The sequence below is a fragment of the Mandrillus leucophaeus genome, unplaced genomic scaffold (assembly GCF_000951045.1).
Source record: "Mandrillus leucophaeus isolate KB7577 unplaced genomic scaffold, Mleu.le_1.0 Scaffold19, whole genome shotgun sequence".
NCBI classification, from domain to species: domain Eukaryota; kingdom Metazoa; phylum Chordata; class Mammalia; order Primates; family Cercopithecidae; genus Mandrillus; species Mandrillus leucophaeus.
Genome location: NW_012101920.1, coordinates 452,422 through 464,991, shown reverse-complemented (window position 1 = coordinate 464,991; position 12,570 = coordinate 452,422). Strand labels below are relative to the sequence as shown.

The 12,570-nt window shown below is 46.3% G+C and overlaps 1 protein-coding gene across 8 annotated transcripts in view; it reads left to right on the top strand.

Annotated features, from left to right (window-relative positions):
* NFATC2 (nuclear factor of activated T-cells, cytoplasmic, calcineurin-dependent 2) overlaps positions 1-12,570 on the top strand; it is a 187,237-nt gene that overhangs the window by 42,221 nt on the left and 132,446 nt on the right. For all 8 annotated transcript variants that reach the window (XM_011978107.1, XM_011978108.1, XM_011978109.1 and 5 more), the window contains exon 3: positions 2,140-2,311. In XM_011978107.1, coding sequence (XP_011833497.1) covers positions 2,140-2,311 — 172 coding nt within the window. The remainder of the gene's footprint in view (positions 1-2,139; positions 2,312-12,570) is intronic.

Below are 12,570 nucleotides of genomic sequence, written 5' to 3'. Positions count from 1 at the left end.
CTCAGCTCACTGCAACCTCTGCCTCCTGGCTTCGAGCGATTCTCCTGCTTCAGCCTCCCGAGTAGCTGGGACTATAGGCGCATACCACTATGCCTGGCTATTTTTTTTGTATTTTTAGTAGAGACAGGGTTTCACCACGTTACAGGCCAGGCTGGTCTTGATCTCCTGACCTCGTGATCCACCTGCCTCAGCCTCCCAAAATGCTGGGATTACAGGGATGCTCTACTTCTTCAGATTGTATTTCAGCATCAAATACCTATTTCAGAACCAAGCAAAAGTATAAACTGAAACCTGGGGATATGCTGCTGAATTTTCTTCTCACAAAATTTTTGGTGCTTTAAAGCGTGTTAATACAGGGCTAAAGTATTTTTTTAATGAGTCATAGTTTGTAAACCTTTAAAAACTGTTCACTTGTATAAATGATATGGGTAAAAGTGGTTGTCATGTGTGGCTCGTTGGTTGCAGGCAGAAGCTTGAAAGCATCTTGGCACTATAACTAAGGTAAAGCAGGCGTACTTTGGAAACCCTAAGACTGCAGGGTAAAAGGGATTTCAGGAGGCAATGTGGTTGGAAAGAAGAGGAAGAGATTTGCTTGCTTAGGGAGAATATGGTTATAAGTTGGATGAAATGTTTAAGTTGGACTCTGGCACAGATGAAGTTTATGGAGGTGCTACCCCTTGGGCTCCCCTTGGTACTGCTGTGATAGAGAAGACAGAATTGGCTTTATTGCAAGTGCTTAACCAAGCCCAGTTGATAGTGTCAGCTCCTAGCAGCCCTGAGCTAACTGGGAAAGAATACTCTGATTAATGATTTCTGCCATATGTGAAAACTCAGGACATGGTGACATAAATCCATAGTGATGCTTTTCAAAATTCCTAGGGGAAAAGAAGTGACAGCAGTTAGAAACATGCTAGAACTAACATAAGCTTCATTAATTGAGAAGTTGCTCACACTGTCTTCATCAAGGTGGAAGAGAAGGCAAAGAGAAAGATCTCTACCCTGTGAACAGTTCTACCTGTCATGTCTAAGAAGTATGTGCTGCCTCAGCATTTTGTTCACATACAATCATGCCCCCATGATCACATTTTGGTTAGTGATGGATCCCCCATATATGGGGGTGGTCCCATAAGATTATAATACTGTTTTGTTTATGTTTTTGTTTTTTTGAGACAGAGTCTCTGTCACCCAGGCTAAAGTGCAGTGGTGCGATCTTGGCTGACTGCAACCGCCACCTCCCAAATTCAAGCGATTCTTGTGCCTCAGCCACCTGAGTAACTGGGATTACAGACATGCGCCACCAAGCCCAGCTAATTTTTGTATTTTTAGTAGAGACAGGGCTTCGCCATGTTGGCCAGGCTGGTCATGAACTCCTGGCCTTGAGTTATCTGCCCACCTCAGCCTCCCATAGTGTTGGGATTACAGGCATGAGCCACTGCACCCAGCCTTGTGTTTTGTTTTGTTTCGTTTTTGTTTTTTTGGTTTTTTTTTTTTTTGAGACAGGGTCTCACTCTGGTCCCTCAGGCTGGAGTGCAGTGGTGCAATCACAGCTCACTGCAACCTTGACCTCCTGAGCTTGGATGATCTTCCCACCTCAGTGTCCCAGGTAGCTGGGACTATAGGCATGGACCACCATGCTTGGCTGATTTTTATTTTTATTTTTGTATTTTTAGTAGAGAGGGTCTCTCCATGTTGCCCAGGCTGTCCTCAAATCCTTAGGCTTAAGTGATCCACCCATGTTGTCCCCCCAAAGTGCTGGGATTAAGTCATGAGCCGCCACACCCAGCCATAATACTGTATTTTTACTGTACCTTTTCTGTGTTCAGATATCTTTAGATAGGCAAATACTTCCCATTGTGTTACCATTGCCTACAGTATTCAGTACAGTCACATGCTGTACAGGTTGGTAGCCTAGGAGCCACTATACCATATAGTGTAGGTATGTAGTAGGCTGTGCCATCTTGGTTTGTGTAAGTGCACTCTGATGTTCACTTAATGGTGCATTTCCCAGAACGTATCTTCATTGTTGAGCAATACATGACCGTATCCATGATTTTCAGAAAATGGGCCATTTACAATTATTGTACAAGTTGACTAATTCTGGTTTATTGCACACATGGCTGATTTTATTTTCTCCTTCAGCATCCCAGTGACGGCATCCCTCCCTCCACTTGAGTGGCCGCTGTCCAGTCAGTCAGGATCTTATGAGCTGCGGATCGAGGTGCAGCCCAAGCCACATCACCGGGCCCACTATGAGACAGAAGGCAGCCGAGGAGCCGTCAAAGCTCCAACTGGAGGCCACCCTGTGGTTCAGGTATGGACTTGAATACTCTTCCTTTTGTGTGTGGTGTTTGTCACTGAGAGATTCACTTCTGCTGACCCACTGTTTGTGGCTTGTTAAGTTGAGGTGTGTGTCTCAGCCTCTTAACTCCTTTGAGGAATGAGAAATCTGAGATTAAGTTAACATTAGAAGCTAATCCAGCTACTCATAAACCAGAGGAGAAAGTTTTCTTGAGCTGGATAAGGATAGAAATGATACTCGTGTGCCCGGACGCTTCTTCCCTTCTCTTTCTGTGGAGAAACTGCTAGAGTTTTGCAGAGGTTTGTGTATTGACAGAAGATTTCTGAAGCCATCATCTTAAGTTTCAGATGAAGAGTTCATTATGAAAAAATAGTAATATTTGTAAAATACAGAAAAGTAAGAAAAATTAAAACTATACATTATCAAACTACCTAAAATAGCTATATTAGTATTTTGATATATTGCCTTTCTTTTTTCTATTCACAAACACGGCAGCCTCTGTTACCATATATTTCTATGCTTAATTCTATAGTGAACATGTAGATTGTACTCTGATTTTTTAAGTTTACATTTTGCCATGAGCATTTCCTTTTGTGTTTTTCTTAATCAGTATCTTTTTTGTGTGTCTGTGGCTTTTGATTTAACCTCAGATTTTTTTTTTTTCAAAAGAAGTAGAGAAGTGTGCCTATTTTCCCCCAAAATAATTGGAGTTGAAATATTCTTAATTGTATAATCTGGTTGACCAGGAACAACTGACTGGTGCCCACTAACAAGTCAATTAACCAGAACTTTTAATACATTTAAATTAATATAACAAATTTTTTGGTATTTGCCTTAAAGTGGAAGTATCCTATTAATATGATAAAACCTGGTTCTTAATCTGTAGTGTGCATCAGAACCTCTGGGGTGGTTCTTAAAAATTCAGATTGTTGGGCATTCTGAAACTACTTAATTAGAAATTATATAACATGAGTAAAACCCAGGTAAACAAACAAACAAATGAAAAACCACAAACCCCCCCAAATCTCCACTGGTACTTTGGATGTGTACCTCTGATTAAGGACATCTATAATAATAATAAGAACTTACAAGTCCTGACAATTGCTTTTTCTAAATCAGACATCACAGCGATCTTGGAATCTGTTTATATTCATTGAGTTTTTGTTTCTTGACCATGAGTCCCATTTTCCTGTTGTGTTGCGTGTCTAGTAGTTGTCGACTGCATTCTGACATCGTGATGACATACACTGGATATGGTAGATATTCTGAACTTCGTTTCACATTTCATCAGCGTGGATCTGTGGAAAGCTCAAGTTGTATTTAACTTGATGGGGCTTAGCTTTTAAACTGTCTTCTCTGTATTTCATTTGAGGATTGGTTTTAGGCCCCGTTAGGGCAGGCCTGGAGTAGCCCTTCCTCTGAGGCATGTGCCTGTTCTGCAGGCACAGCCTTTTTGGATGCCTGGTGGGGAGGTCTCTTTAATCTGGTGGGCTGGAATTCCCATATGCCAGCTCTGCTGCACTCTTAGTCTCTCTGTTCTCTCCACCCCATAGCAGCCCCTCTCTGGTAAACCTTGTGCCACCTCTCCCTGTGCTTACACAGCCCAGCCCTTGGCCAAAGACTTGAGGGCTCCCCCAGTAGCTTCCTCCTCTCTGATGCCACCGATTCTAGCAGTTTCCACAGCCTGGCACTCTGAGTGGTGCCAGAAATCCAGGATTATTTCAGGAAATCCTCAGCACAGTGTGACCACTGTGCTCTGCTCAGATGCTACTTCCTGCACGTGGCAGGGGAGCTGTCCCCAGGCAGAGAGCTGAAGTGGAGGTGGGCTTGCCTGTGCCCTTCCTCTCCCTCGGGGACCACAGTCTTCTGCTTCCTGCTGTCCAATCCTGAGAGCAATTGCCTTATGTAATTTTTTTTTTTTTTTTTTTTTGGCAGTCTCTCTCACTCTGTCACCCAGGCTGGAGTGCAGTGGTACAATCTTGGCTTACTGCAACCTCTGCCTCCTGGGTTCAGGTGATTCCCCTGCCTCAGCCTCCTGAGTAGCTGGGATTACAGGTGTGCACCACCATGCCTGGCTAATTTTTGTATTTTTAGGAGAGACAGGGTTTCACTATATTGGTCTGGCTGGTCTTAAACTCTTTATCTCAAGTGATCCACCCGCCTCGGCCTCCCAAAGTGCTGGGATTACAGGCGTGAGCCACCGTGCCTGGCCAAGTGCTGTTTTATGTGTCCAGAGCTCCATGCACATTTCCTTCATGCCACCTGCCACTGCTTGTAATTCTAACATTTGTGTAATTATTTTGTCAATGTCTCTCTCTCTTAGACCATGAGCTTTGTTTAAAAGAGACCACAACTTCCTTCTTATTCTTCATTGTATATCAGCACCAAGCATAGTTTGTCGCTACAAACATAGCAGGCATTCAACAAATACTTGGAGAATGAATATGCTCATTAAATGCATTGGCTGAACAATCTTAAGTCTTAAGGAGAGAGAATCTGTATCCATTTCCGGCTATGTGGTATCTTCATTCACTGATTATTCGAAAGATGTTTATTGAGTACCTACTATGTACCAGGCACGGTGCTTGATTCTGGGTCATGATATGAACAAAACAGCTGGAAATTCTCACTGTCATGAGCTTACATTTTGGGAAGATGATTAATGATAAACACTTGGAAAACATTTGCTGCCTGTGAGACCCTGTTCCAAGTGCTGTATATGTGTTAACTTATTTAATCCTCAAAAGAGCCTTATGACAAAGGTAACAGGTCAAGGAGCTGTCAAGGACTTGTTCAAGGTCATGGGTATTAAATGGTGGAGCTGAGATTTGGATACTGCAAGCTCTACTTGCAGCACAGTAGGTCTGATCATCCACGTCTCTTTGCAGACCAGCTTTTCCTGCCTTCTCACTTGTGCAGAAAAAGCCTGATGGGAAAATGCCTGTGCCTCTTGCAGACCACTCCCTTCCCCCCTAGTTTTACGTGCTGTTCCAGTACGAACCTTGTCATCACCTCACGGGAGCCTAAATCTTGATTCTCAGGGAGACGCTGATTGACCCTGGCTTGGGAGGGTGCCGCCTATTGGTCCAGTTGGCTGTGGCCTGGAGGTTGGGCTGCATGAGGAGTGAGGCTCAGCTCACCCATTCATCAGGGGCTGGGGCCCTGGAAATTTCCAGAGAAGGGAATGGGCTGAGTGTACAGTCCAGGAGACACCTGCTAGGCTGTCCCTGAAGTTTGTGCCTCTCCCTCTGATAGCTCCCAAGGACTCTTCCCTCTTCATGCCTGTGACTTTGTTTGTTTATTTATTTTAGAGATATGATCTCGCTTTGTTACCCACGCTGGAGTACAGTGGCATGATCATTGCTCACTGCTGCCTTGAATTTCTGAGCTCAAGTGATCCTCCCACTTCAGCCTCCTGAGTAGTTGGGACTACAGGCGTGTACCACCATGCCCAGCTGATTTTTTCCTTTTTTGTAGACACATGGTCTCCCCGCATTGCTTAGGCTGGTCTTGAACTCCTGGGCTCAAGTGATCCTATCACCTCATCCTCCCAAAGTGTTAGGATTACAGTGTGAGCCACCACAACTGGCCCAAGTGCTTGTAACTTGGAAGATCTAATATATGATTTTAAAACTTGTAGACAAGTCTCCTTAAAAGACAAAAAGTGGAATCTTTTAAAAAAGTCATTTGAATAGATTATGTTTTACAAAATAAGTCATGCTAATTCCTGATTTTTAGCATGGGAAGTCAGTTTAAAAAAAAAAACAAAACTTCTTTGAAAAATGAAGAGTGGACTTTCAGAGGATTGCTGCTCTTCACCTTCAAGGGAGTGTGAAAACTGCTTCTGGAATCTGGAGCACCGCCCCCTTCATACCCAGAAGAGCAGTGTAGCCTGCTTTGTACCTTGCCTGAATGCTTCCGCCGGCTTCTCTGTTGATCTGTGTCTCACTCTTTATCTCTGTATCCGTTTCTATTTCTGAACCACAGCCTCTGTTCCCCTCTCAGTTACTTAGTCCCCACCCTTCTTTCTTTTATTTGCCACACTATAGAACTTCATTCTTTTTTCATGCCTAATGGTTTTAAGCTCCTCTTTATATAAAAAGAAAATGAGTATAAGATCATTTCATTTTTTATCCTTAAGTATACAATTAAAAATCTTAAACATATGCCATGCTCAGCTGTTCTCTTCATTGCTTTTTTTGAATGGTACTTGGTCTTGGAGGAAAGTTTCTTCCCAAGCCTTAAGTGCTTTTCAGATCTCATGACTCATTTGTATGGAGAATGTGTCACTGGGGACCTGCCATGTGCTGGGTGCTGTGCTGATCCTGGGTGATACAACGTTGGTGAGATCAGCACAGCTCATGCCCTGAGGGAGCTCAGGGGCTGCGGAAAAGTGAACTAGGATGGTTTGAGTTGGTCAGGGAGGCCTGAGAGTCCAGATGGCGGCCACTTGGAGGGGGTCTGTGGGCTGATGCTGGGACTCAGGGTGGGACGCGATGACTGATTAGAAGCTTGTCTATTGTATTCGCCGCTTGGGAGTAACTGCTTCAACAGAACAAACCATAACAAGAGACGGTACTTGGAAGACCTACTTTAGAAAGAGGGTCTCGTCGAGGAGGTGACTTAGCAGCTGGGACCTGGAACAGGTCACAGAAACAGCAAAGAGACAAATGATGTCCTCCTCCTCCTCCACGCTGTCTGTCTTGGTGGTGGTGTGTTCTACACACAGAGCACAGCACATGCAAAGACCCTGAGGCAGGAAAGGACTGTGTGTGTCTGAAGAGCTGAAGGAGGGCCAGTGTCATTCAAGTTTAGCTTGCAGGGTGATGGTTGCCAGGCCCAAACTGTGCAGAGCTTAAAAGCCAAGGTGAGGAGATGAAATTTTGCTTATTCCAGGGCAAGGGGAAGACGTGATAGGTTTTGAGTAGAGGAGGAACTTGATTCTGATTTAACATTTTAAAGATCACTCAGGCTTCTCTCTGGGGACTAGATTAGAAGAAGTTATGGAGGAAGAAGGGAGATGAGATTGTTAGCCTGTGGCAGTGCCAAGGGAAAGATCAAGGTGGTGAGGACTAGAAGGTGGCAGTGGGAGCGGAAGATACGAATTCTATGGTGTGATCTTCAGGACTTAGGTATGGGAGGTAAAGGAGCAACTGAGTGGATGGTTCAGTTGGATGGATGGTGGAGAAGGACTTGGGAAAGAAAGTGTTTTCTTGGGGGAAGGTTGCAAGTTCCGTTTGGGGCATAGAAGGTACAAAGGGCTTCCAAGGCACCCAAGCAAAGATGTCAAGTAGGCAGTTGGATATATGAGCTTGGAGCTCAGAAGCAAAGTCCTAAACTTGCTCTCAGGACTGTGGGATACCTCAGGGCCACATGCTCCATCACCAGAGGCCTCAGCAAGCACCCACTTGCAAGGACTGAGTGACCACACTCTCAATAACAACACACCTCTCTCTAGAAGCAGTGGACTAAGGAGAGAATCAAAGAAGAGATTGTATAAACAGAGATCACAAACAGACAAGTTCAAGAGGGCCAGGCAATGAAAGGAAATGACCGAACTGGCTAAATGTCAGGGAGCAATAGGGAGTGGTGGGGAGTAGGGCAGAGCAGCATGTGAGTCTTGCCTCAGGAAGTAGTTGCTGTTTGTAGGTTGTGACGTGTGGGAATGTGGGTAGAATGTTGCCAGGTTTTATAGGTTTTTTTTTTTTTTTTTTTCCTCCAAGAGCTAGGAGCTGGAGTTTTTGTGTGAAATTTCTGATTTTTAAGTTTTGGCCACTAAATCAAACTTTGGGTTGAATTTGGCTCATGGTAAATATGCTTAAATTCACATCATCTGGAGTAAATAAGAATGGTGCTACTTCAAGGTTTATCAAATAGAAAGGGAGATAAGAGAGAGGTTATGTTTATATGATTTCTAAGAATTGTCCAGTTAAGGAAGGAGCCCTGTTAGCTGGATCCAGGTAGTTTCTCTTATAAAGCCCTAAATCTCAGGTGAGTGTGGTGGCTCACACCTATAATCCCAACTACTTGGGAGGCTTGAGCCCAGGAGTTCAGGGCTGCAGTCAGCTGTGATCACACCACTCCACTCCAGCCTGGGTGACAGAGTGAGACCGCGTCGCTAAAAAAAAAAAAAACAAATAAATAAATAAGTATAAAAGTTCTAAATCTTATTGAAATAGAACAAGTCTAGGGTTCTTTCAGAGGAACCAAGGAATCTTAATTCACAAGCCTGACTTTGGTCTGCAGATATCAGATGAGAAGGGGAACCATTTGATTCATCTCAAAAGAGCCACACGCTTTGTGGTGGAGCCCTGCCATCATTCCTCGCCCTATTTCAGGACAGGATGCAGTGGTCCTCCGGTGGACAAAACAGCCATTCAGAGCGGTTTTGCAAGGTTGGGCTTTAAGTGTTTCCATAGCTCTTCAGCTTATGGGATCTCATAATACCCCAGCTGAGAGTGGCCTGTATAACGCCATTGTCATTTAATCCTTTCCTGGCGGCTTCCAAACCCTTTAGCCATATTCTGCACAGAAATTCCCTGGAGGGGATACTTTGCTATGTTCCTTATCCATCCTTGTGCTGGGGTTTCAAGAAACGTTATTCTTATCACTCCCTGGGATGCATGTTTAATGGAAAGAATAATCAGTCATCCTTTTAGGGAGTGATCAAAATATGAGAACGTGGAAGCGTTGCACTCACCTCCAAAAAGTCCTCTTGGTTCTTTCAAGCAGATGTTCAGACATGTGGAAAAAACATGGGTAGCTCTGTCAGGGGAAATTCCTTGCAGATGCTGAAACCGATCGCCATTTCATTCCAGGTAACAGTAATGAGCTTTGCAGGGAGGTAAGTGAGGGCCTGGGCCCACCTGTCTAGGCTACTGCCTCCTGGGCTGGAGGAGCTGGTAAAGTCTCCAGTCTTTCAAAATCTCATAAAATGGATTATGGGACGTGGATGCTTATTCTGTTGGATTTCAGCTTTTATGCTAACTGCAAGTTACTTACTTGAAATATCTAAGGAAGGGAAGAAGCAAGCCAGATGGGATTTTTTCCTTTCTAGGTGAAAGCTGCACTCGTGACAGTAAGCAGTGCTCCTTCAGCAATTGGCTGGGTGTGTTGGCTTCTATTTGTCTATTAAAATGTTGTGCTTGGGGACGTGAGACAGGAAGCAGCTGTTGCAGATGTTAATTTGTCTTGATCAGGGCTGGTGTGTTGGCATCTCCAGAAGCTTCCATTGGACCTCCTGGGGAGGGGAAGGGAAAGAGGTGGTGGCCAGGTCACTCAGGCTTCAAAAAAATTGGAGGAGGAGAGTGTTCTGAGATCATTGGGGTTCATTTGCTCATTTATTAAAAATACTTACCAAGCACCTACTGTGTGCTTGGCACTGGGAATACGGCAGTGAACCACACAGGCAAAAATCCCTGGTCCCGTGGAGCTGATGTGCTCTGTAGGGGGAGATAGCAATATAACTTATAAATAGGAAAATTTAATAGTATGTTAAATAGAAAAATGAAATAGTCTGTCGGGAGGTGGTAAGTCCTATGGGGAAAACTATCAGGCCAAGGGGAATTGGGAGTGGTTTGATGGACCTCTCTGGGAAGGCCACATTTGGGCAAAGAAGGAGGTGCCCATGTGGAAGCTGCAGGGACTTCTCCAGGCTGAGGGGACAGCAGGGCTGAGTTGGGTGACATCTTGAACAGAGAGGAGGCCTGTGTGGGAAGGGCAGGGGAAGGGGAAGGATGGAGGGGGCGGATCGTGGGCCTCGCACATGTTTAGTTCGAGGACTTGGACTCTGAGTGGGGCGGGAGCTGGGAGGGCCTGGCTTGACCTAGGTATCAGCAGGATCCCTCTGGCTACCGAGTAGAGGAGAATAGATGGGGGGTGGACAGGGAGAAGCTGCTGCAGAGGCCCAGGCCAGAGGGGCTGGTGGCTGGACTAGGGTGGGGGCATGGGGAGGCAGGAGAAGGGGTTGAATTCAGAGCATGTTTTGAAAGTCGGACTAGCTGGATTTTTTTGAGACTGGCTGCAAGACGGGTGGCATCTGTCTGTCTGGGGCTGTAGCCTTGGGAAAGGCCAGAGTCTCTAGGAACCCTGTTCATCCCTGCTGAGACTCCTGCTATTTTCCGAGGGAAGGCATCTTTTACAGGTGACTTGATGTAGCCTTTTCACTTGAAGATGGAGGTGGGAATGGGGTGGGGAGTAGCAGGGCGGAGTGTGCGATGTGGGGGTTCTGAGGCCGACTTTTGGGGAGCCGTCCTCGCCACCTTCTCCTTGTCTATACCGGTCTTTTGATGATAACACTGGTGATTTCATTAAAATTTGAAGAAGACTACAGTCCAAACCAGGTACACCCGTGGGCCAGTTGTGGCACTGCTCTCTGCCCTGCCGCATGTGTCCCTGGCTGAGGGATGCCTGCAGCGGTCAGGGATGGACTTGTGAAAGGATTGAGACTGGCATGCTGGCCTCTGAGGTGAGAGGTAGAGAGCGGGGAGGGCGAGCCAGGGCCGGGGCTGGTGCAGGCAGAGAGGTGGCGTGACGAGACGGGCCCGCATGGTAACTCATGTACTAACCGAAGACACAGAGGTTCACTGAGGGGTGCTTTCAGTCCACAGTAGAAGAGAAATGGTCATGAATGAGCTCAGTAAAGCGTTGTCCCCAAACGTAGGTAGAAAACAGAGAGCTTCCAGAATCTTGGAGAAATAGCTGTTCCCAAAAGGGAGATTAAGACTGAAATTTGCTGTATTTCTGGCAACCAAGAGGAACAATACAGAAGAAACTTTGTGTCACAAATAAATGTTGGGGCCCTGGTATGTGCTGGGCAGTGTGATGTTCATGGCCGGAGCTACCCTTTAGCGCGTGCTTTCCGTAGAGTGACCTAGTTAGTCTCTGCAGCGATACTATGGAGTGCAGGTGGTAGGGTTACTATGCTCATTTTACAGGCAAGGAAACTGGGACACAGTGCGGGTAACAGCTTGCCTGGGGTCACCCCCAGCTGGTGCATGGTGCTGCTTGATTGGGGCCCAGGACGTCTGCAGCCACAGCCCACGCTGTTGACCACTGGCCCGTCCTGCCTCTTGGAAGTAGACGAAGTGGGTCATTTGGACTGAGGCAGCTCTAGGGTTTGGTAGCTTTGGGACTCTGGGAGACTCACTGGGCAGCAGTTTCTTCAACGATAAAGTGATGTAGACTTGTGTCTGTCAGGCTATTTGTTTGGTGTTTGTTGAGCATAGTTAGGATGCTAAACAAAAGTGCCCAGTGTGATCTTTGGCACAGAGAAGGCGTTTCATCTGTTGTTCTTTTGTTGAGAGAGAAGGCCATCTAGACATAGATCACTTTTGAGTTCTACGAGCCTTAGATTCCTGAGCCTGCTCCAGCTTTTTCTGGTTGAATTAACCACGTCTGAGACCAAGCTATGATATGGAGGGGCTCTGAGAGTTGTTTATTTACACGCTGTTTGTTACAGACGTGATCTTAGCTCATCCTTGCAACCACAGGGTGAGTCGGGGCTGCTATTATTCCCATTCAATGAGGGGTGAGAGGCACAGGGAAGTGGAGCTCATGTACCTAAAGTCAGGCAGCTGGTCAGCAATGAAGCCCTGGCCTTGGCTTTGAACTTCTGGGTTCTCATCGTTCGTTCACCCGCTCACTCATTCATCGGCCTGCTGGCAGCAGCATCACGCCCCAGGCATGGGGTACAGTGAGCACATGGGCTGATCCCAGGTGCCTGTGGAGCACTCCAGCCAGGGCTGGATATGCGAGTGAGATGGGACAGGCTTTGGAAAGGGTCCTCTGCGGCAGCTCAGCGCAGTGCCCAGCTGGCCATGTGACCTGAGTCCTGGACCTAGGGTCAGGCGTTCAGGTTCTTCCTTCCCCTCCGCCCTCGCCACTGAAGGACCTTAGGTGAAGTTGATTTTCTCTGATTATATGGGAAAGGAGGCATCTGCTTTAGGTGGGTTTCTAAGCACCTGTCAGCTGCAACATGCCACAAGAGGGGACCATGGCCACACCTGGGACCACTTCGCAGACCCCGAGCCATCTCGCTGCAACCCGTCTGCAGGCCGAGGCTGATGCTCATAGGAGCGTCTGTGTCACCAGCTGGCCCTGCCACCCTTCCGGATGCCCCATGGGTTTAGTGGGTGTGGGGGCCAAGATCTCTTTATTGAACATTGAGCATTTTCTAATTTGGTCCCATGAATGAGACTTCTAATGGCCTTGGAAGGCGCTAGCTCCATTGACAATAAAGTCATGAACTGGAGCATGCAGGGAGGTGGGGG